The sequence below is a fragment of the Ceratotherium simum genome, chromosome 21 (genome assembly GCF_057802395.1).
Source record: "Ceratotherium simum simum isolate JZ-2026a chromosome 21, ASM5780239v1, whole genome shotgun sequence".
Classification (NCBI taxonomy): domain Eukaryota; kingdom Metazoa; phylum Chordata; class Mammalia; order Perissodactyla; family Rhinocerotidae; genus Ceratotherium; species Ceratotherium simum.
Window position 1 is genome coordinate 16,022,746 of NC_141920.1, and position 24,322 is coordinate 16,047,067.

The 24,322-nt window shown below is 44.8% G+C and overlaps 1 protein-coding gene across 1 annotated transcript; it reads left to right on the top strand.

Annotated features, from left to right (window-relative positions):
• Nucleotides 1-16,241: 16,241 nt before the first annotated feature.
• On the top strand, nucleotides 16,242-18,612 carry SLPI (secretory leukocyte peptidase inhibitor). The gene is made up of 4 exons (XM_004430558.3): nucleotides 16,242-16,338; nucleotides 17,022-17,180; nucleotides 17,670-17,819; nucleotides 18,398-18,612. Exons 1-4 carry the CDS (start codon nucleotides 16,257-16,259, stop codon nucleotides 18,400-18,402), a joined length of 396 nt encoding a protein of 131 aa, XP_004430615.1. The 5' UTR covers nucleotides 16,242-16,256; the 3' UTR covers nucleotides 18,403-18,612.
• Nucleotides 18,613-24,322: the final 5,710 nt, after the last annotated feature.

The window sequence follows — 24,322 nt, forward strand, 5'->3', positions numbered from 1 at the left end:
CTCTCTCAGCATGTGCAGTGGGAAGAAGAGATGCTTTGAGTCAGACAGATCCTAGCTTGACTCATAGTTGTGCATTATTAGTGTTGCATTGCTGGGCAGGTGACTTCACTGCTGAGTCTCCGGTTCCATGTACGTAAAATGGGGTTAATAATAATTCCTTCCTCATATGGTGATGAGGATTAAAGACGTTCTGTTTGTGAGATGAGTACACAGTGATCATAGGTCAATAAAGGTAGATATTTATTATTTTCCTTTAGAATGAGCTCCAGGCTCTTCATTATATATTGTTTTATGTTTGTTCATGATAAAAAATACATACCATACTAGGAATAAAGGTGAACATTCTTAATGTTCAAGGCCAGGATGCCCTCTATCGCCGCCTGATTCAATATCATTTTAGTCATCTTAGGCCAATACAATAAAACTGGACATAAAAACAAACAGGTATAAGGATTGGAAAGGAATAGAGAGAACTGGCAATGCGTACAGATGATATGAATGTCTTTAGAGACGACATGGGTAAACTATTAAAATTTGTGAGAAAATACATCATTTCCAATTACAAAAGTCAATATACCAAAAAATCAATTGCATAAGCAGAAACAATTAAATAAGGTAAAAGAGAAAAGATCCTATTCACAATAGGCATGAAACCTAAAAATAAACTAGAGAAAAGTTTGCAAGAATTATATAAAGAAAATAAAACTTTATTAAATGACTTGAGAAAGCCTTGAATAAAGAGTGATGCTCATTTTTTATACTTGGGAAGACTTAATATGGTAAACAGTTTGATTCCCCTGAATAATTTTTGGCTTTGATGCAATTGTAATAAAAATCTCAACAGATTTTTTTAAGGACCTTGACAAATTGATCCTAAAATTTATATGGTAAAGTACATGGATAGCCAAGACAATTCTGAAAAAGCAAAACAGAAAAGATGTGCTGCAAAGCACCAAGATATATAAAATATATATGTTAATTAAAAGAGTAGCAAAGAAGACTGGTTTGGGAATGGGCAAATTGAGTAAGAAAACCTAATAAAGTGCGGAAACACATCCATCTATATATGAAAACTTGGTACAAAAATAGATGTGGTTTTATAAACTAATAGGGGATCAATGATATGGGGGAACAATTGGCATTCCATATTGGGGAACAAAAGTGAAACAAGATCCCTACTTCAAATCTTTCACAAAAAATAATTCCACATGGATTAACAATGTAAATGTGGAAAATGAAACTTTTTAAAATGTTTAAAGAAAATATAGGGGACTGTTCTTAGGTAAGGATAGTTTGCTTAAAATTGACATAAAAAGCACCATTCATGAAGGAAGAGGTAGGTAAAACTGACTCCATCAAAATAAAAAATATCCTTTTTGAAAGATGACACCAAAAACAAAGTTTATGCTAATCGACGCCTGTCTGGAGCTCATTCACCATTTGTACACTGGGTACATAAACTGCATGAACTACAAAGGTTACCCTCACAGGGGCTCTCTCCTCTGACCCCAGCTTTGGACGCAGGGTATCTTTTGGCTGCTTTCCAGGCCTGGGGGGAAAGTAGCATCAGTCCTTAGGCAATTCCCTGTCAACCTCATCCAAAGTATTCCCTCCTCCTGTCGCCTTGTGTGGGAGGCCAAGTCTGAGGTTTATTTTTGCTATTTGTAAAATTGATGACTGTAATACCTACTTAATACATTGTTATGAGGTTTAAAGGTAATAAATCATGCGGAGCATTCAGCACTGTGCCTGGCACATAACAAATGCTCGTAATTATTAGCTATAATTGTCTAAAGGAACATAATTATTAAGTGAGAGAGTCAGGATTTGAAACCAGGTCAGCCTAATTCCAAAGTCTGTGATCTTTAAGGAAAGTCACTGGAATCCCGGAAAAGGAGGTGGAAGTTGCTCATTTGTGGGATGTTTTCACAGACTGTGGAGCTTGGGGTCTACATCCTCCTCACTCTAGAGTTTGATAGTCATCTTTCTTTCCCCCGGTCTAGAGTTTGAGAGCTCATTTTCCCTCCAGTACTGCTGACAATCGTCTGATCTCCAACACTTATTCTTCTCCCAACCTTTTAAATTTAAAATAAAAATACATTTATAAAAGTATAAAACAGAAGAGGATGATTGAATGAATAATTACAAGGCAAACACATGTGCAGCCACGACAGAGGCCACATTCATTTATCAATATATTTCATCAAGACCCCAAACCACTTCCTTATTGACAAGTCACAGCTTCTTTTCTGTTGATCATAGAGTAAACAGATGTCTTCCTTTTGGGAAATATCCAGGCCCTTGGAGAAATGTGAGACACACCCTGGTCTTAAATCTAACACTCGTCATAAATAATTTCTGTGGTGGCAAGGTCTCAGATGTTCCAGCCAGGGAATTTCCCTGGCTTCTACCTCAGATTCAGACCTTTGTGCCATTACCTCCAGACTCCCGTTCCTCTCATCCCTGGGTTCTCCAATCTTCCTTTGTAATGATTTCTTCTCTGAGTGGAACTGCCCTTCTCAGTCTCCCCAGAACCGCAGAGAAGAATCAACTGGATAAACAGCAAAAATTTAAGCCCAGGGAAGCTTAAGATGGAAGCAGTTGAACATCCAGCTCTCTCTTGATGACCGGACATGCTGATGCTCCCGTTTTTTCATCCCTTCTCAGCCTCTCTTTGCCTCATCTCTGCATGTGTTTTTTTTTCTTCTTCTTCTTTCAAACATCCTGCTGCCCCTACCACACCTGCCTCTAGTCAGTCTCTTGGGGCTTCCGGCCTTGGGGTTCTTCACTTCAAGAAAACTATGAAGGAGTGGAGATGAACACACAGCCGCTCATGGCCTCTTCCTGAGTTCATTCACTAAGTCATTCATTTATTCAGCGGTTCGTTCATTCCTCTGTTTTTCTATGTCATGCTTTGGGCTATGCACTGGAGGTACAGCAAAGAACGAAGTAGACACAGTTTGTAAACTCATGGAATTTACTACCTACATTTATTGAGTACACTATTGACTACCAGTACTAATAAAAAACAAAATTAATACACGTTTTCTCCTTCAAGGAGATCATATTCTAATGTGGAGAAATACAAATCGATAGGCAAAGAGGCAGGTAAAGTGAGGCACAGAGAGGGACATCTAATCCAGAAAGGGAGTCAGAGGCTCCTTACTCTTCCCTCCACCAACACCAATGGATGATGAAGCGGAGGGTATTTGTGTATGAAAGAGAGAGAGTTGATCAGACAGAGGCATGAGCATGAGTCTAGCGCCAAGAGGAAGCAGAGGTGAGGTACAGCAGCCTCCCTCAAGAGGAGCAGCCACCAGTCTTCCCCTTGTACCCCCTTCCTACCCTAGACCTTAGGCAACCATCCTGTGAGCATAGGCAAGACAGGCCCTTGAGAGTAGGAGAACCCACCAACAGTGGGGCGGGGTGTCCTCAGTCTCTGCTGGGGGTCTTGAGTCACAGCAGCGTCAGCTCTAGATGAGACCTTTACCTTCTCCTGGTTCAACCCTCTCATTGTACACATGGGCAAATTGAGGCTCAGAGAGCTACAGTGTCCTGACCAAGGTCACACAGTGAGCCAGTGACAAAGTCCCTAGAATCCAGAAGTAGATTAGATTGATAATCAACTGAACTAAGATCTTTCGAGACATAATAAATAGTCTGAGTTGGCAGAAGACCTGATATCTTTCCGTGAGCTCTTGGGTATGTGTGTGTGTGTGTGTGTGTGTGTGTATGTGTGTGTGTATGTGTGTGTGAGACTGTTTTGTAATAATAATAATGGCTACTGTTATTAAGTGCCTACTGAATGCCAGGCCTTGGACCAGATGTTCATTTACTCCCCTCAAAAATTGTAAGAAGAAAAAGTGTGATTATACTAGCTTTATAGAAATTGACACTAGCAGAGTTTTCCTGGCTTGACTAAGGTCACACAGATAGTAAGTAAGTTGTGGCACCAAGATTTGAATTCAGATTGGATTAACTCTAATGTTCATGCATTTATCCATTACACTGTACTGCATCTATATGTCCTATTAACTTTTGTAGTCTTATAGGATGTAGGAAGAGACGACAGAGGCTGGATGGAGAGGACGGAGTTAGAACGTGGCATCCAGACCAGGTCAGAAGGAGCATGGTCAAATAGAACAGCCTCCTGGGGTTAGTTGGGAGTGACCAGAACAAGAGAAACCACATCGCACATTTGGTAGTTAATTTACTATGTGACTTTGGATGGGTCCCCTCCCTGTGGGACTCTGTTTTCTCCTCTGTGAATCAGATTGGCCTAAATCTATTCTGAAGTACATTAAAGTGCAAACGTTCTATAATTTTAGGATTAGAATCCATTGTAATTAAGTTACAGATGATAGATATCTGGTGCTGTCCCATTCTCTATGCACGTTGATCACTACCCAAGTATAATGCTTTCTTATGAGCTCTCGAAGTCCAGGAGCCATTACCAATTGCTCAGTGACAGAGAACTCAGACTCCAAGATTGTATGCACCAGCAGAGCTATTATTCAGAAGCAGATACTTAGACAATTCCAAACTCCAAACCTCATGGAGGTGTAGACATGAGTTTTTCAGAGAGGGACAGGGAAAGGGTGGCTCAGGGGTCAGCAGGAAAGGAGTTAGAGTATCTCTGACCCTCCACTCCTGGGTGGTTGTAGTGAGAACCAGGAATTGAAGCCAAGGTCATAGCTACCCTAGTCACCTATAAAAAATGGCAGAAACCAGAATAGAAATATCAATCTCCATTTCCTATGCAAAAATTATAAAGCACACACTAGCTTAATAAGTTATGCTAATTTCCTTCCTTTCCTTCCTCCACCATAACTTGTGTGTCTTCTTTTTGTAGGGAATGGACCTTGGTTAGCTGTCGAATTGGAAAGGGTTTTAAAAATAAATTCACAGGGAAGCATCACTGATTGATAATTTGCTTCTCACTCACGAGAGGAAAAATAACACCAGACGAGACAGTTACTGTTAGGTGCTTGTTTTTGACTGGGACCAGGTCTCTTTTGATTTCTTTGAAAATAAACAATGAGGCTGAATGTTCAAGACATGAAGGTACTTAATATTGCTTAAAGGAGTGTTCCGCTTAATTTGCTAAAAAAGTAGCAGAAAAATACACATCATTTAGATGAATCTATATGTAAAAAAAAACAAATAGAAATCCTGGAAGTAAAAAATGATTATTGAAATGAAAAACTCATTAGACAAAATGGAGTCTAGACTGGGTGCAGTTGAAAGAAAAATTAGTGAATTGGAAGCTGATACTGAGGAATTCACCCAGAACGCAGCACAGAGAGATGAAGAGAAAAATATGAGAGAAAGGTAAGCCAAGGAGAATAAAAATAAAAGGTCTAATAAATAGTCACTGGAAGTTCCAGAAGGAGAAGAGAGAGAATGACAGAGAAGCAATATTTAAAGAGATAAAAGGAAGAACATTTTCAGAATTACATTAAGACGTACATCTTCAGATTATAAGTGCACATTTAGGGTTGAGCAGAATAAATAAAAGGCAAACATAACAGGATTTCTGACCATGGCTACTTACTTATGTTTTTATTTGAAGCAAGTGGACCAGGAGTCAACTAGACAAGAAACCCAAGCCCAAGCCAACAATGGTCACTGATTGCTCATGTCAGTATGAGTGTCCCGCTGAACCCTTTAGAAGTGAATTACTAAAAAGGGCATCCTCTGCAGAAGTGAATTCCTAGAAGGGCATCCTCTGCAGTACTTCTCTGAGATATGGCCGTGGAAGGCATTGGGCAAAGGAGAGGCTCCCAGAGAGCAGAACCAGGTCAGCCAGATTCACTGAACAAGGAAGTCACTTCACCACCAGGTGGGAAGTCCTCACAACCCTCTCTTCCGGGATATACGATATGAACTATGGACCAGTGACCACCTGTGTGTTGCTTCACATGTTTCTCTTTTGCAAACAAGAGTTTTTATTGCAATGATTCTGTTCTCGTTCTACCATTTTATGTTGGGTGTGCATTCGAAGTGGTTAAACTTATTTAAATTTACTAAACTTGCTTAGTCTGTAAAGTCCGTAAAGAGCCTTGTCTGGACTTAACTGAGAGAACTGTTTTCATCTGGATTCCAGAACTGGAGATGAATGTGGTACCGGAAGAGATACCTTGTTGTCTTCCTTTGGGATAGATATTGAGTGCACTTTATGTAAGTGTTGGTGGTTTGGAAAGCGTTTGAAAGAATTATGGTTGTGTAGATTTCAGTAGCCAAAGGGGTAGACTTTAGAGGACATTGTTGTTTTTATGACTGGGCATCCTTTCATTCTGGTAGCTATATAATAATTTCCCCCTGGAGGATCCCTCCCTCCCCTACTCTCTAAAAATTACATTGCATTTGGGGGCTTCACCCAGTGATGAGCACCGTTACCTTGGCTTAAATTAATCAGTACATCCATCATGGGTTCAAAGATTTAATTCTAGCCAATTCTAGTTAGGTTTTCTTACTGGACTTGAATTTGAGAAGATGCGAGGAGATGCTACAGCCATATTACAAATACTAGGAGAGAGCCCGACTTACAACCAAGGGGAGTGGAGTGGAGAGAATCTTCTGGGAACTATAATTTGAGCTCTCAATCAAATTGCACCTGAAAATAACACCTGTTCTTGGTTTATTCAGTTTTCTGAGCTGGTAAATCCTGCCTTTTCCTATTTATGTGTGAATTTGTTCTTCAAGTGCAGCTGGAACGAGTTCTGAGCACAGTAGAGGACTGTGCTCAGAACTCGAACATGCAAGTTGGTGGTCTGCTCATTCTGGTGACATATCCCACTCTCACGTTTTCTACTTCTCTCACCTCTGGTTCTGTTAGGCCTCAGGGTCCTCCCTGGAACAGGTAAAAGCCGTTATCATGACTCCCAGCCAGGGCTTTGGGTGTCTGGCTGAGCTTCCTGACTATGTAACACTAACTCAGAGAAGTCTAGACAGTTCTGGAAGGAAAGGAAAGGAAAATGTAAGTCACAAGGCCTGGAATTAACAACTGCTGTATCTGCCCCCACTATAAAAATGCAACAGCTTGTCCCTTTTGTGGTGATTCCCATCCTTGAAATCCTGGCACCTGAGGTGATGGAAGCGGCCGATAATGGCTGCAAGGTCACGGGAGAGGCTCTGGCTAGAGGAGAGGCCGCGCATTCCCCACAGCCCCACAGCCCTGCCGGTTCAGTGACCACCTGCTTCTGCTGGTGGAGCTTCTGAGCATCCGGGAGCTTCTGAGCATCCAGGAGCGTCTGCTGCACTCTCCTGCCCTGTGGGACTTCTCATCTGCTTGTCTAACTGATCTTAAATCTTTGTTTTTCTCTCTCCCTCTGTTCCTTCACTCTCTCCCTGATTCGAGATCTGCCCCCTTCTCAGTCCTGATCACTCACAGGTTTTTCTCTTTTTCTTTCACTATCTCTGTCTGACTAGCTGTTTTCTTCATTGCTAACTCTTAGTCTCTGTTGTTCTAGTCTTGCATCTTTAACTCTGTTCTCTGACTTTCTCTCGTCTCTGTTACTCTCTGCTCTTCTGTTTCTCTCTGGCTCTGTGAATCTTTGACCTTCCCTGGGTTGAACCCCCTGCCTGTGAGCTTTATATTTTCTTTGGGCACCATCTCTCCTCTCTAGCCAGGTAATCGGTTGATCTTCATTCCTCCTTCCCCAGAGTTCTGAGTGTCCCAATGATCGGTCCTTCCCTTGACTTTGAGGCCAGTCGTCATCTCCCTCTCACTCTGGGAAATACGTCCTCATGTTCAGGTCAAGAGTGGTGACTTAGGGCTGGCCCCATGGTGTAGCGGTTAAGTGCACGCGCTCCGCTGCTGGCGGCCCGGGGTTCGGATCCTGGCGCGCACCAACGCACCGCTTGTCGGGCCATGCTGTGGCAGTGTCCCATATAAAGTAGAGGAAGATGGGCACAGATGTTAGCCCAGGGCCAGGCTTCCTCGGCAAAAAGAGGAGGATTGGCATGGGTGTTAGCTCAGGGCTGATCTTCCTCACAAAAAAAAAAGAATGGTGACTTAGCCTCAACTGTCCCCTGAATCTTTGGTCTGCCTTTTCAGAAGCTGACTCCTTCTTCCCTGAGACACTATGCCTTCAACTACTGGAGTGACTAGAATTGCTGGACAAACAGGAATATCACCATCATATTTGTGGCTGCAAATATCAGGATCCTCTGACATTCTAGGCTCAGGTGGTTAGATCCTGATTTGGCAAAGAGGGACCCGGAAGGCCAGAGCCTGAGGTCACAGAATCTCAGAGCATGGAAGATGGGGAATCATTTCCATGGATGGAGCATAGGGAAGGAACTGCACAACCAGGCCTCTTTCTCTCCTGGCTTTGCAAACCTCAATCTATTGTTCCATGGTCAGTCAGTCAGTCAGCAAACCAATCATCCAGCCAGCCAGTCCCTCAGTCCCTGAGGCAGCCAGCCAGCCAGATAATCTCTAGTCCTGACTGGTGGCCTATCCTGCTTCTAGAAGATGTATAGACTGGCACAAAGGTGGGCGGAAGGGATGCTCTCCACCAATCCAGGCAGGGAAGTAGCTCCTGGAATGCTTGATGGGTGTTAGGGCTTCTGGTTTCTAGCCTGTGGCTTTGTTCTCTCCAGTTGAGGTGAAGCCTGGAGAGTTTTCGGTGATGCCTTCCCGGGGAGGGAGTTCATCCTCCAGACCTCTCTGAAAAGGACAGTCAGTGCCAAGGGTATTTCAGGTGCTACGAGGAACCATGTGGGAAAGCAACACATTCCTCCCGTATGGCAGGAGGAATGTAGTAAGGAGGAGGTCTGGGGTTAGGTCATTAAACCTCTTTTAATTGATGCCCCAGTGGTCTCAGTCTCCCAGTACCCCGGGCCCAGGGGCAGGGGGCTGCTAATCCCTTACCCCTCAGCAGAGCTCTGCCTATATCACTCTTGCTGGCCACTTTAGAGCCTCGCAGCATCATCCGGGCAGTGTCTCCAACCTTGGGTCTGAGAACGAAGTCTTCTTGGAGGGACCAGAGGAAGCAGCACATAGCTGAATTCTGAAGACTTGGGTTTGAATCTTACTCAGCCACTGACTTGCTAGGTCATCTTGGGCAAGTGGGCTTTCTTCTCTGAGGTTTCTTTCTCTTAAGATGGGATGTGAAATTGCTTGGTTCCCTGTGAGATTCTGTGTGTATCCATAGTGCCTATTTCTAGAAGCATTCTCCAGGAAGGTTGGGCTTTCTGGCTCCTGGGTATGATGGGGGGGGGGTGCTCTCTAAGGTCAAATCCCAGCTGGAGTCCTAGATCTGTGGGCTCTAAGGATCATCTGTTCCAATGGTCTGATCTTACACATGGGGAAACTGAGGCCCAGGGAAAGGATAGGTCCTGCAGCAAGTTGGGCAGAGCTGGGATTCCAGCTCAGTCTCCTGAGCCCAGCATCATCACCATGTTGTCTCTCTAGCTGACCACAAGGGCCCTGGAGGCCAGAAGTGATGCTGTCAAGTCCGGGTCCTCCATCGTCTTCCAGGCACCTGCTCTGTTTGGGCTACAGAGATGCCCTCATGGTGGTGCTGCCCACAGACCTCAGCCCTGGGCACGCAGAGCTCCCCAGCTGTAGTGATCAATCAGTCATCTGTATGCCACGTCCATCCAAGATCCTGCCACCTCCTGTCATACTGCAAGGAGAGCTTCTCTGAGACTCTTTTCTCATTTGTAAAGTGGGATGACATCAGTATCTACCCAGTACCGTGTGAGGATGAAGTGTGACAAAGCACGTAAAGCGCGTAACACTGTGACTGCGTCAGTAAATGCCATCCCAGTAAATGTTAATGATGGTGATTATAATTGTCCCAAGTAGTGCAGCTCTTAAGCAATGGAGCCGGGATCCAGCCCAGGTCTGACTGATTCCAGAGTCTGTAATGTTTGCAGGATTCAATACTCCAATCCAGGCGAAAGGAGTTGGAGTCTAGCAATTCGGGGAAATGTTTTCCCAGGCTGCTTCTAGTTCCTAGAGTTTACAAATTCAGTTTCTCTCTTCCCTGTTTTCTTCCACAGGTGGTCTTGCTTACAGTTTCTAATGTCCAATGCTTCTCATGACAATGAGCAGCCTCTGTTTCCTTAACTTCATGGTAACTGGATGTCTTCTCCTAGGGGGCCACTCAGCCTTTGAGGGAATACATTGCAGATCCCTGATCTATACACCAACCACCTCCTAGATGTGCATCGGTAGACGCTTGAGATCTGCCATTGTTGGTTATTTCCTCCAGCTACTTCCTTGAAGGATGGATATTTTTCACCTTTGCCTAGATTCTAATTTACCTGATAGCTCCCCACCCACTCACATTTGAGGCTAAAAGAACAGTACACTTTTCTCAGTTTTATTAGGAATACGATGAGTGGTTGGGGAAGAAATTCAAGCATTATAAAATTCAAACTTTCTTGGGTGGGGAAACACCAAGAAGGAAGTGGTTAGACCATCTGTTTCTCTCTGAGGTGTGGGAGATTGGGCTGCCACATCTGTCACCCACGGATCTCCAGAGGTGACCGAAGTGACCTGACCCCTCTCTGCTGCCTTCTGCTTCTCAGTCTGCTCTTTCCATCCCAGCTCAGTGGGATTCTTCCCCGATACTCTCACCATCACGTCCAGCTACTTCTCCAGGCCTCCTGGCTTCTGCATCTCCATTGCCCCGTGGTCATTATTGAATAATTTGTGTGTTTTGTTCAAGGGAATATTTCAAGTAAAGTTATAAAGGCAACTGGGAAAGCCAGAACATGGGCTGAGGCTCCTGGGGTGTGTGTGTGGCCCAGGAGGAAGCAGGGTGACATGGTTCCTTAGCGTCAGTTATCGTCTTGGGACAGATGGAGGAACTGAGGCACAAGAAAGGCAGTGACTGCCTCATTCACACAGGAATAAGCCATGAGAACCTGGTCTCACTTCCAGACTCCAAAAGGGTTTTTGTTTTTGAGACTGAGAAACATAGTGAATTTTTAGCTAAGGGCAAAGAAGCCACTTGCTATCAGTACAGGGAGAACTGAAACATATCTCCTTTAGACCTGGGCAACTGGGGCTTCTGGCCTGGGTCTCACACCTCAGGGTCCTGTGCTTTGGGGCACCTTCCTCAAGATTGTCTGTATTCCCCTTCGCTGCCTGGGGCCAACCAGGGCCAGCAGTGCCATTGGGGTTGTACCTCCAGCCTGGACTGAGACCCGCATGTGTCCTGGTCCTCCTCTCCCCCCTCTGGGCTCTTTCTCACCCTCTACTCCTCCCCTCATCGCTGGCATCCAGGGCAACCACCCTACCGGACTGCAGCTCTGCAACACCAAGGGGCCCTTCCAATGGATTTGGTTTTTTTGTTTGTTTATTCGTTTAGCCTCTGATTAACCAGTGCTCTCTTGGGTCAGTCTGGAGCCATGAAGAATGAGGAATGGATATTTCTTGTGCGAATGGACCTCTCTTCTCACTTTACCCATGAGCCCCTGTAGGGCCAGCTACATCATTTTTGGGGCCCAGGGCAAAGTGAAAATGTGGGGCCTTTTGTTTAAAAGCAGGAAAAAACTGCTGTTAAAGGCACTAAAAAACTCCCAGCCAAACAAAAAGCCCACTTTTTCCTTTCCTCTGTGATCTCTCATGGTGTTTTTTATTTGTCATTTACCATTGCTTCCCCGCAGGCATGGGGATACTCACAGGGAGAGTGCAGAGTGCACTCCTCAGTGCCCCTGGTCCCATTCCACTACTCAGCATGTCCACGGGCAGGACCACCAGCGGCCAGGGCCCCCTTCCCACTAGCTGCATTGGTGGTCAACAACAAGGAAAACCTTTGAGACAATACTTGGAAGCCAGGATTGAGGGGTGGATAATGGGTCACGGAGCCTCAGGAGTAATGATACAACTGGCATTAAATAAACGGTACTGCGAACTACAGAGGGAAGAAGGCTGTACTAGTCAGCATTCTCCAGAGAAATGGAACCAATATATATATATATTGTAGATAGACAGATAGACAGACAGACAGACAGATAGATAGATAGAGAGATCATAGAGGGAGGGAGAGAGGAAGAGAGAGAGAGAGAATGAGAGACATATTTATTTTAAGGAATTGGCTCATGCAATCCTGGAGCCTGCAGGTATAAAATCCACAGGAAAGGTGGGAAATTCAGATAAGAGCTAATGTTGCCTTCTTGCCCCTGAATCTGCAGGGCAGCAGGCTGGAAAGTCAGGCAGGGTTCCTAGGTTTCAGTCTTGAGGAACATTCCTTCTTCTTCAGGAAACCTCTGTCTTTGCTCTCAACTGATTGGATAGGCCCACCCACATTGTGGAGGGTAATCTGCTTGACAAAAAGTCTTCTGATTTAAATGTTTAATCACATCTAAGAAATACCTTCACAGCAACATCTAGATTGGTATTTGGCCAAACAACAGAGCACCAGAACCTGGCCAAATTGGCACATAAAGTTAACCACCACAAAAGTCTATACTGTTTTAACACAAACAATAGAGACCCATGGCACTCTGAGTAATAACAGAGCTGCCACACTTTCTTGTGCTGGGAGATGCGAAACGAGTCACATCTAACAATAACAACATGAAGAGCTCGTTTCTGGACCCATAGAGGAAGAAATGGTGCCTGGATACTAAGAAGAAGCTTCATATGCTCTGGCTGGACAATAAGAAAATATGTTGGCACCTCTTCTCTACCATTATTCCAAATCGTCATGGATGAATCACTATATATATATATAAATCACATGGGCCCGTGAATTTTGTAATGTATTTTTTAACCAAATTGTTTGTATAGATACAGGCCCCAGAAAAATATTTGCCAGGGTCCCCATACAGCCTAGGAGCAAGAGGGGTCCAGACTCAAGCACTGGGCTGTAGTTGGAGCCTGACAGCTCCCTGTACGCCTAGTGTACAGTGTAGCCGACTGTAATGAGAACACTGTCGGCCATCCTGACTGCAGCAGACACTGTGCTGAGGGCTTGCCAAATACTCCTCGCAACAACTGTGCGGCATAAAAGAAACCAATACTCCCATCTTACAGCTGAGGAAACTGAGGCTCAGAGAGGTTCAGCGAGCTTCTTCCAACCCAGATGACCCTGACTCTAAGTTTAGGTTCTTAACAGTCATGCGATATGGACTCCATGTATCTCCTTCATTGCAGCCTCAGGACCTAGCACAATACCTGGCATGCAGTAAGAACTCATTAAATAGTTTTTATGTGAGTGAATTGAATGACTGAATGAGTCTATGGTATTCAGTAGAAGGCAATAGAGGGCATGTGAAGTGGCTCAGTGAATCAACCTTGAGTTAAGATTGAGTTAGGAAGGGATGCGTCCACCACCAAACATGTTCTGGGGCTCAGCACTGGAGTAACAAGTTTTGGAAGAGCCCAATCTTGTCTTGTGTAATTAACTCATTATGCAGCCTTGGGCTCATACCTTCTCCTGACAGCAGCAGTCTCATGCTGCAAGATGGAGGTTTGGTCTAGATCAAGAGTCAGCAAACATTTTCTGTGAAGGACCAGAGAGCAAATATTTTAGGCTTCCCTGTAAATAATTTAGGTCTCTGCTGCAATTACTAGACTCTGTGACTGTAGTGGGAAAGTAAGTAGCCACAGACAATACATAAACCAATGAATGTGCGCCATGTCCAATAAAGCTTCGTTTAGAAAAATAGGCAGCTGTCCGGATTTGGTCCAGAGGCTGTAGTTTGCTGATCCCTGGTCTAGATGACCTCTGAGACCCCTAACAGTCTATGATTTAAAGATTTAGAACCAATTGTGTGATGGACAGAAATGATCATACAATGTCATTATCCTCCTACGGTGCCCATGGCAGACGTTGCTAACTGATCACAGGGCTCTTTTCTGATGAGAAAGGAGTTGGCCTTATTAATCAATCGCAGATAGAGAGCTCTGGCTGTAGCACTCTCTCTTTCCCTCTTTAAGAAGCAAATATTTAGAAAACTCCAGACCTGTCTTGAGTGTGACGTTGAAGAAGATAGGAAGAAACAGAGAGTGGGGGGTGTGGCAGCTTCTCCCATTCTCATCCTTGTGTGAGAAGAGTCAAGCTGCCTCCTGGGTGGTGTAAGTGAGACCCAAAATCCAGAACCTAAGCCAAGCTGTTTCACCTGACAGTGATGCTGCCCGTTGGCAGAAGTCAGCCCCTCCGCCTCTCTCTTGCCCTCCTGAGCGCTCCAGCTGGTAGTGAATGCCCCTGGCTCCCACTCATTATCCAGCGTGTGCTAATTTTCTTCATTCTCTTTTCCCACCAAAATGTAAACCATCAAGTGACTTCTGTGTAGAGGGATCTGCTGCCTGTTGACTGTCTAGTTGGAGAATACTTTACAAATTAATTCATGTGGAGCCGTCACTGCTTGATAACGCCTGACTTGTTCAGGTCTATTTGAATTTTTACAAACTTTCACTTTGAGGAATGAGTGGGGAAATCCCAAACATCAAGAAGTCACATGATATTGAGGGAAGAGCTTGGGCTTTGCAGTTAGACAAGTTTGGGTTGAATTCTAGAGATAATGATCACTCTTTTGATAATTAGAAGCAATCTAGGCAGACTGGGTAGCACATAGAATAGGTTTAATATATGGCAGCCATAATTCTTTTATCACATGAAATCTGTAGGGGGTTTTGGGGTAGAGAGCATTCCTCTAACATCCCAGATTACACAATACAGTCATGCACCACATGACGACATTTTGGTCAATGATGGACCACATATACAACAGCGGTCCCGTAAGATTAGTACCATATAGCCTAGGTGCATAGTAGGCTCTACCGTCTAGGTTTTGTGCAAGTACACTCTATGATGTTTGCACAATGATGAAATCACCTAATGATGCATTTCTCAGAATGTATCCCCATCAGTAAGCAGCACGTGACCATGTAACTAAATGTTGATTACAGTGACCAGTGAGCAGCTTTGCCACTTTGTCACAGATTCATTCCAATTCTCTTCAGTTGTAAGGGATACAATTCATTTATTCTTTTCAGGGTCCTTTCACACTCTTAATATCACAACACCCGGGGCTGATTTGTCAGTATCATCCCATTTCACAGTTGCGAAAACTGAGCTCCAAAGAGATTTGCTGAGTGCAGAGCTCATCTTTCTGCACACTTTATTTGACAATTGTTAATGAGCACTTTCCATGTCTCAGGCACAGAATAGGCCTGAGTATTCTCAGGCTGACCGGGGATACAGTGGTGTGAGTATTTTTGGGAAATAAATATTTGCTGGTTGACTGATATGTTATTTGATCTTTTGAGAAGGAAATTGCACTGACAATCAGGAGAGTTTCACAATCCCCAAGAGTCCAGGAATGTGAGAATTGGGGGTGCATTGCTCAAGGTCTCAGCTGAAAGGCCACGTCTCCCGTTTCAGCTCCAGATGTAAATAGTATCTATGGGGAATCAGAGTTGGCCACCTCAAAATATGTCTCTTTACCTTGATTATTTTCTCTGAAGGACATTTGACCTTCCCCCAAACTGCCTAAAAACGATAGACTGGGAGGGTCCTTGTTAAGCCCATTCTTATCAAAGTTCTGTTTAAGGGAAATCTCCATTTGTAAAGATATCTCCCTCTCTGTACCAGGAAGAAGGGGGATGACCCTATCTCTAGAAACTCTTATCACTGTGCAAGGTGAGGACTTAAATCTGCATACTCTTGATTACTGTGATTTCTGGTAATCTCCCATAGCTGACTTTCCCCAGCCCCAACATCCTCCTTTGTCTACCTGAATATGCTATTTAAGGTGAAAACCTCTGCTATTTGTCAAGAAACTCAGTTTCCCTGGTTTCTCCCATGTATACATATTATAAAGCTTTGTTTGATTTTCTCCTGCTATTTGGTCTCATGTCAATTTAATTTGTAGCCCAGCCAGAAAGGACCCAGAGTGGGTAGATCATAGTCTTCCTCCCCTTCACATCTTTGCAGTGACCTCTGCTCCCCCTCTCCACCTACAAGGCTAATGGTCCTGTGGCCCCCACCATGTTCAGGGTTCTGATGGACACCTGACATGACCTCCTTATCAGCCTGGTGACATCTTCCAGGCCAGCCTCTTCTATTTCTTCCCTGGCGTTTATTCTGTTGGTCTCACAGTCTCGCCTGGGACAGGAAAGAGCCACTGTCTCTGTGGTATCAGGACTAATGGTCTCTCCCTTAGCGTCCTGCCTACGCAATCACAGCTGGGAGGGGCCAAGGAAATTCTGGTGGGGCCACACCCACTAGTGAAAGTATAAATAGTGAGATTTGGCGTCGGCCATTAGAGCCACCCCTATCCCCACCATGAAGTTCAGCAGCCTCTCTCCCCTCGTGCTTCTTGCCCTGGGAACCCTGGCACCTTGGGCTGTGGAAGGTGATAGAAACAGTGAGTTGGAGTCACCTTGGTACAATCTTGGCTGCAGGGTCAGACTTGGGGGCTCCTGGTGGTGTGGGGATATCCCCTTCTCTAGGCTCTGCTCTCTCAGCTTCTTTTCAGGAGACCTCCCTGAGGGTGGGTTCATGTCCACCTGGGCTCCCAGGTCTCTGTGAGGGCTTGTGAGCATCTGGAATGCTTCTTTTACTCAGCCACTCTGTCAACCCAGGTCTCACTCCCTCTCTGTTCTTACCCTGCCCCTCCATTACCCTGTCTGTGACTCTCCAGTCCTCACTCTCTGACTCTGATTCTCCTTTGTTTCTCTCTGTTTCTGTCGTTTAGTCCCTGTTTTCCTGCCTCTGGCTCTAGCTCTCAAACTGTCATGCTGGTTCTATTCATCTTTGTTTATTTCTCTCCATCTCCATCACTCCCAGACCGCCTCTCTGCCTCTGTGAAGACTTGTTTTTCCCCGGGGGCAGGAAGCCTTGGCTGGGAGCCCTATGCCTTTTTCCAGAATCTGTGACTTCTCCTGCCCATGTGTTTAATCAAGCCTGTCACTCCTCATGGAGGTCAGACAGGAATTTCCCTTTGGACTGTGTGGACAGTCACCTGGGTAAGGGTCTCTCCTGGGAAGTGATGGTTTGTCCCCAAGTCATGATGGCTCCTTCCTGAACCCTTGACCTTCTCCTCAAAAGCTTCGAAAGCTGGAGCCTGCCCTCATATAATACCTGCCCAGTGCCTCAGATATGAGGAGCCCGAGTGCCAGAGTGACTGGCAGTGTCCAGGGAAGAAGAAATGTTGCCAGGATGTTTGTGGAATCAAATGCCTGGACCCCGTTAACATCTCGAACCCAGGTGAGGAGGTGGGAGAGCGGATGGAGGGGAATGAGCCTGAGAACACAGCATCTACAGGGACAGGATTGGGTGATGGGGTCCTGCCAGGCCTCCTCCTTTCCAAGAATTGTTGAGCCAAGTTTGTCAGCTGGTCAGGAGTCATACTGTTCCAGACAGGAAGTTACTCACCTGGCTGCTGAAGCAGCCAGTCTGTCAGGAGGTCAATTTTTCAGGGAATAGTCATCTGGTCATTAGACAACCAGGCAGTTGGCAGCCACCCATCGAAACAACACTGGACAACTGGTCACCTGCATTGGTGGGGGCCCTGATGTTAGAGGAGAGCCAGATCCTACCTTCAGGGGATACATAGGCCTCAGGAAGGAAGTGCTCGTCATGGGGATGGGGAGGAGGTGATTCTCTTTGCTCAGGCTGGGGCAGGGCCTGGGTCCAAGAAGCAGAGGGGTGGTGTGAAAGGTACAGGCCTCTGACCTGTGGCTCTACTCTCACCAGTTGAGAAGAAGCCCGGGAAGTGTCCAGTGGTCTATGGCCAATGTCGGATGCTTAACCCCCACAATTACTGTGAAACAGACAGCCAGTGCCTGGGTAACCTCAAGTGCTGCAGGGGCATGTGTGGGAAAGCCTGCATTTCCCCTGTGAGAGGTAAGGAGGGGCTGGGAAGACGGACCTCCCTGCCTCCAGCCCTCTCAGTCTCAACCCTCTGGAGGGCCGGACATATGAGCAGGGGGTCTCCTGAGCCCTACCCCAAGCAGAGCCTCTGCCTGACCCCCTTGTCTTTCAAGAGCACTATTCCCCAAGCCCTAGGGCAAGGATTTCTATAGGATCACTCCTAGCTTTGATTCTATTCCAGCCTCTCCAGTTGAGGACCCTTGACAAGTGACTCTTTGAGTCTCAGTTTCCTTGTCTGTAAAAGGGACACAGTGAAATTGAAAGTGGTTTGTGAAGCACTGTGTGCACTAAGTATTTATTATTATTTCCAGCATGTTGTCTTGGGTCAAAGCCCAAAGGATCAGTGGATTTTAAGAATAATCTAGCTCAATGCTCTGAGTTTAGAGTTTTATAGTAAAATTGAGACTTGAACTCAGTCTCCCGATACCAAGACTCTTTCAACGATACCACCCCCTTGCTGTTTTCTCTGCCTCGGGGGGTCTCTTGGGGAAGCAGCTGGAGATGATTTGGCTGGTTCTGCACTGAAGCTCTGATCTGATTTTCTCTCACAGCCTGATTCCTGCCGTTTGGAAGAGGCTCTGGATCCCTACTCTGTGTGGTCCGAGAATTCCCTTTCTGCTCCCAGACCTGGATCCCTGGGGCACTTCACCGTGAAGACTTGGTTCTACCATCAATATCTCCTTTGGGGAAAGGCTCGGCACACAGTAGGCTTTCAGGAAATGCCTGTGGATTGGTGAATAAATAAATGAGCATATTTCTCTCTGTGCATCCTGCTTCTGTGGTTCACTAGGGGGTCTGAGGTGGGTGGGAGGTGATGAGGGAATGTCTGGATGTGAGGCCTCCCTCCTACAGATACGGAAGGGAAGGAAGAGGCTTAGGGGCTGGACAGACATGAATTTACTTCATGAATCTGAAAATATTGGCTCGTGATTTTGGACAAGTGACTTTGTCTCCTAAATCTCAATTCTTTATCTGCAAAGTGGCAATAAAAATCACTTTCTTACAGTGTTTGGAGCTTTGGGGTATGCAACGTATGTGAAATAAATAACAATGTTACTGGGCCACAGCAGGTTCTCCAAAAATGGTGGATTCTTGCCTTCTGAGGTGATTTTGAGCCTCTTTCTTTTCTTCTCTCTCTCAAAACACTATTTCTTCTGTCTTAAAATAAATGTTGAGCAGAACAATGTGCACAAGTTATCAATCCCAAAGGAGGACTCCAAGCACTTCTGCCCACTGCATCTTGATATCAGAGTCTCCAAGGAAAGCACAACGCAACCAAGGGCTGCATGGCACAATGCTTTACTTACACAGCAAAGAATCGGCTTCTGTGGAGGGCCTCGATCTCCCATGGCCAGTGAGTCTCTCCCGGCAGCTGAGGCAGGGCAATTTACCTACGTGCACCCCTCTCATGCCACAGTAGAAGGACTCCGTCCCCTCCCAGTAGAGGACAGATACAGCACTGGGGCTGGCCAGATGCCATATAGCGCACACACTACACAGAACAAAGGAGCTTACGTTGAGCTTGAAGCAAGGAAAGATCTTCACACACGAGGCGATAGGCCTGGCACAAGCTGTGTGGGTTCTTTATCTCTTGGTAAGTAAATATTTCAGGTCCAAGGCCCGTTCTTATGCAACTGAGTGGGGGATGCATGTACCAGACTGCCTTTCCCAACAATAAGAATATTGTCATGGTGGGTCACGGTTATGACGTGCTGTTGGCCAATACCACGTGAGGGTGATGCTCTTGACTCCATAGAGCAGGAAGAGTAACAAAAGCCAGACTCCTGGAGCTGGGGACGAGCAGGGAAGCTTGCTTCACATTTCTCTGGGCTCTACAGACTCTAAAGGAAATAGAGAACATGATTAGATAATGATTTAAAAAAAGACAAAACAAAATTGTAATGTAATCCTTTCCTGGAAGACGTCACTGGTCTAAGAAAATATTCCATGCCACTTTCAAGCAATGTTCCAAGAGCAGCAACTGGATGTATTAAATAAACCTTTTTGGAGAAGAGGTGAAAGAGGGGAAGCCATTCTATTTGTTTTATGAGTGTGGTAGCCACCCTCCAAGATGGCGCCCAGTGATCCTCGCCTCTTGGCATTCACACCCGTGTGTAGACCTCTCCCACATTTTTGCACGGTTGGTCTGTGTGACCAATAAAATATTGCATAGTGATAGATAGTTTTGTCCTTATGAGATTAGATGATAAAAAGATTGCAGCTTCCATTTTGGAAGTGCATGCTCTCTCCCACCACTTGCTCTGGCAGAACTCAGCTGCCATGTCATGAGGACACTCAGCCAGCTGTGGCGTGGCCCATAAGGTGAGGACCTAATATCTCAGGCCAACAGCCTGTGGGGAACTGAGGCCCACCAACAAACACACAAGTGAGCTTGGCAGGAGATTTTTCAGTCCTAGATTTTTCCCAGTCTAGTCTTGAAATGACTCAAGTCCCAGCAGAGAGCTTGATTATAACTTTGTGAGTGACCTCAAGCCAGAACCACCCAGCTCAGCTGCTCTCGAATTTCTGACCCTCAAACTGTGAGAGAATGTTTACGGTTTTAAGATGCTAAGTTTTGGGGCAATTTGTTATGCAGCAATAGATAACTAATGCAATGAGGTTAGCAAAACTTTGATGCTACAACCAAATATGGACAGTAGAAGAAAAGATAATTGCAAACCAATGTTGTCTTCTCTGAACAAAGCTGGGAACATCCTAAATAAAATGTTAAAAATTAGAATTCTCTGAGGGTTTAAAATGCTTTCAGGAGAATTCAATGTGAATTCTTTATTGAAAATAAGAATAGAAAGGATAGAAATTAATCCAAAAAAAGAAAAAAGAAACCTACCTGAAACTCTAGCAAAACCTGCATTAAGTTGAATTTTCAGAGGTATTGTCGCTCAAGTCAGAAAGAGAATAAGGATCACTGCTGTTTTTCAACAGTGTATGAAATACACAAAACTATGCAATAAGATGAGATAAAGGGATATAGCATTTCTACACATTATCTATAACCAATTAGAAATAGTAGAAGTAGACACAAACAATCAAAGAAACAAATCTTACAATATACCCAGAAATAAACCTAAAAATTATGCCGGACCTTAGTGGATTAGGGAAAAGAAGAATTTTATTGAAGCTCTAAAATAAGAACTGAAAAAATGGAGAAATAATTATTATATTTGGGAAGACTCAATAAGGTAAAATTGCAACTCTTAAAAAACTATTTATAGGGGCTGGCCTGGTGGCGTAGCCATTAAGTTTGCGCACTCCGCTGCAGCGGCCCGAGTCCACAGGTTTGGACCCTGGGCGCACATTGACGCACCACTTGTCAAGCCACGCTGTGGCGGCGTTCCATATAAAGTAGAGGAAGATGGGCATAGATGTTAGCCCAGGGCCAATCTTCCTCACCAAAAAAAAAAAAAAAGAGAGAGAGGCGGATTGGCAACAGATGTTAGCTCAGGGCTGATCTTCCTCACAAAAAAAGAAAATTATTTATAAATTCAATATAATTGCAATAAAAACTCTAACATGATTTTTTAAAACAGCTTGACAAAGTGATCCTACAGTTAATATATTAGTATAAAGCTTACAGAAGAACCAAGAACATTTTTAGAAAGTACAAGAATGGAAGCTAGCCAGACCAGGTATCAAAAAAACATTATTAATTATATTAATTGTTAATTATAACAATTAATGTAGTATGATGTTGGCATAGGAATAAAAAAATAGTTTAATGGAATAGGACAGAATGTCTAGAAAGAAACCTGTGTATTTGTGGACCTTTTTTATATAAAAGGGAAGAATTTTTACAACTGGGTAGGGCAAAGCTCAAACTAGTAATGAAAGCAATTGGCTTTTTTTTTAAGTTCACTCAGACAATTTTCATTGAGTTTAACAGTAGTCTTTAACATAGTGTATTAGTCAAGGTTCTCCAGAGAAACAGAACCAGTAGACTCAGTAGCATATTTATTTATATTTATTATGAGGAGTTTGTTCTGCCGTCCTGGAGGCTGAAAAGTCCCATAATCTGCCGTCTGCAAGCTGGAGACCCAGGAAAGTCGGTGGCGTAACACAGTTCAAATCGGAAGGTCTAAGAACCAGGGGAGCTGATGGGGTAAATTTCAGTCCCAGGCAGGAGAAAATGAGGTGCAACAGCTCAGCTGAAGCAGAGAGGCAGGAAAAAAGGTGCGAGTTCCACCTTCCTCCTCCGTTTGCTCTATTTGGGCCCTCCACACATTGGATGACGCCCACCCACATTGGGGAGAGCAATTTACTTTACTGAATGCACACAGTCAAATGCTAATATCATCCAGAACATCCTCACAGACACACCCAGAGATAATGTTTAAATTTTTTTTAATTTATTTTATTTTTCCCCCAAAGCCCCAGTAGATAGTTGTATGTCATAGTTGCACATCCTTCTAGTTGCTGTATGTGGGACGCGGCCTCAGCATGGCCGGAGAAGCGGTGCATCGGTGCGCGCCCAGAATCCGAACCCGGGCTGCCAGTAGCGGAGGGTGTGCACCTAACCGCTAAGCCACGGGCCGGCCCCAGAGATAATGTTTAATCTGGGCATTCTGAAACCAGTCAAGTTGACACATAAAATTAACCATCACAAGTTCACCCCTTGTCAACTTGGCACCCATACGCATCTCCTTAAACCATACTTAATCCCCAAATAAAGACAATAACAAGGTCATAATTCTGCCGAAAACACACTAATTCCTTCCCCAGAAGAGGAAGTAAAGTCTTTGAGTGATGTTTACGTTCCTCCTTGAGATCCGGTAACTTAAGTACTGTGACATAAAATTAACAATACTTAAATACTATGATATAAAGTCAATACATCTTATGTTACATGATAAGGTAATAAGAGAGGAAAGAAAACATATACACAAATGTATTCAAGCAAAATAAGGAGGAAATGTCATGACAATTACAGTTCTCATTTCCGGAACCAGTCACATGGTTGGGGCTGGTATTTATAACTACCTTCTTCCGCTATTCATTCTCTATTCCTCTGCCTTCAGCAAGCACCTCAGCTGGTTGTGGTTCTTTGCCTGGTGGGGTGACCCAAACCTTCATTCCTGAAGGTTCTGGGCCATTAGTAGCCTTACCTGGACTTGGGTTGTTGTAGTTTTCTCATGACCTTAATCACAGAGCATGGTAATATTAAAATGCGCCCTAAGAGATCTCCTGTATTGCAGACACACCCTTCCTTACCTCCACTGTGGAGCAGCAGTCCAGTTTCCTCTTGGTAGTCAGATCAATCACCCAGCCAACACCATAACTCTCTTCTTTGCCTGTTGATTCAGAGTCACGTGGAGCCCAAAGTGGCCGGGTGGCAGTCTTAACTTCCAGTTCAGTAGAATCATTGTTGTGTCTCCTGATGGAAATATTTCTCCCTCTGGAACTAATACCTCTAGACCAACAGCACACAAAGTCACAATTTGCTAGTGGGTCACTAGGGGTAATAGTGAGTGGTGCTACCTCCATTTCCACCTTTTGATTCCTGAACCCAAGAATCCTGGCCATGGGAGAAACAGAATCATACATTGGGCTTTAATTGAGAGCAGATACAGTCTTCTGGAGAATGTTGCCCCAGCCCTGCAAAGTGCTGCCACCTAGCTGGCACTGTAATGAGTCTTCAAAAAGCCATTCCACTGTCTTATCAAGCCAGATGCTTCAGGACCGTGGGGAACATGGCAAGACCAGTGAATTCCACGAGCATGGGCCCACTGCGGCATTTCTTTTGCTATGACATGAGTTCCTTGATCAGAAGCAATGTTGTGTGGAATACCATGATGGTAGATAAGCCATTCCGTAAGTACATGGATGGTAGTTTTGGCAGAAACATTGCATGCAGGGAAGGCAAGTCCGTATCCAGAGTAAGCATCTATTCCAGTAAGAACCAAATGCTGCCTCTTCATGATGGAAGTGGTCCAGTGTAATCAGCCTGCCACCAGGTAGCTAGCTGATCATGCCGGAGAATGGCTCTATATAGGTGGTCAGTGTTGGTCTCTGCTGCTGGCAGATTGGGCACTCACAGTGGCCATAGCCAGGTTGGCCTTGGTGAGTGGAAGTCCATGTTACTGAGCTCATGCATAACCTTCATCCCTGCCACATGGCCACTTTGTTTATGAGTCCATTGAGCAACGATGGGGTGGCTGGGGAAAAAGGCTGATTGTTACCCACAGAGGAGATCGTCCTCTCCACTTGGTTATTAAAACCCTCCTCTGCTGATGTCACCCTTTGGTGAGAATTTACATGAGACACAAATATCTTCATGTTTTTTTGCCCACTCAGAGAAGTCTATCCATATACCTCTTCCTCAAATTTTTTTTTGTCACTAATTTTCTAATCACGTTCCTTCCAAGTCCAGGTTCCCCTTTTGTGGTGATTTTTCTGAATTCCAAGTCCCCAGCACTCACAGATTCTCCCAGCCTTCAGATAAGGTGGCCACCTGGTCATCA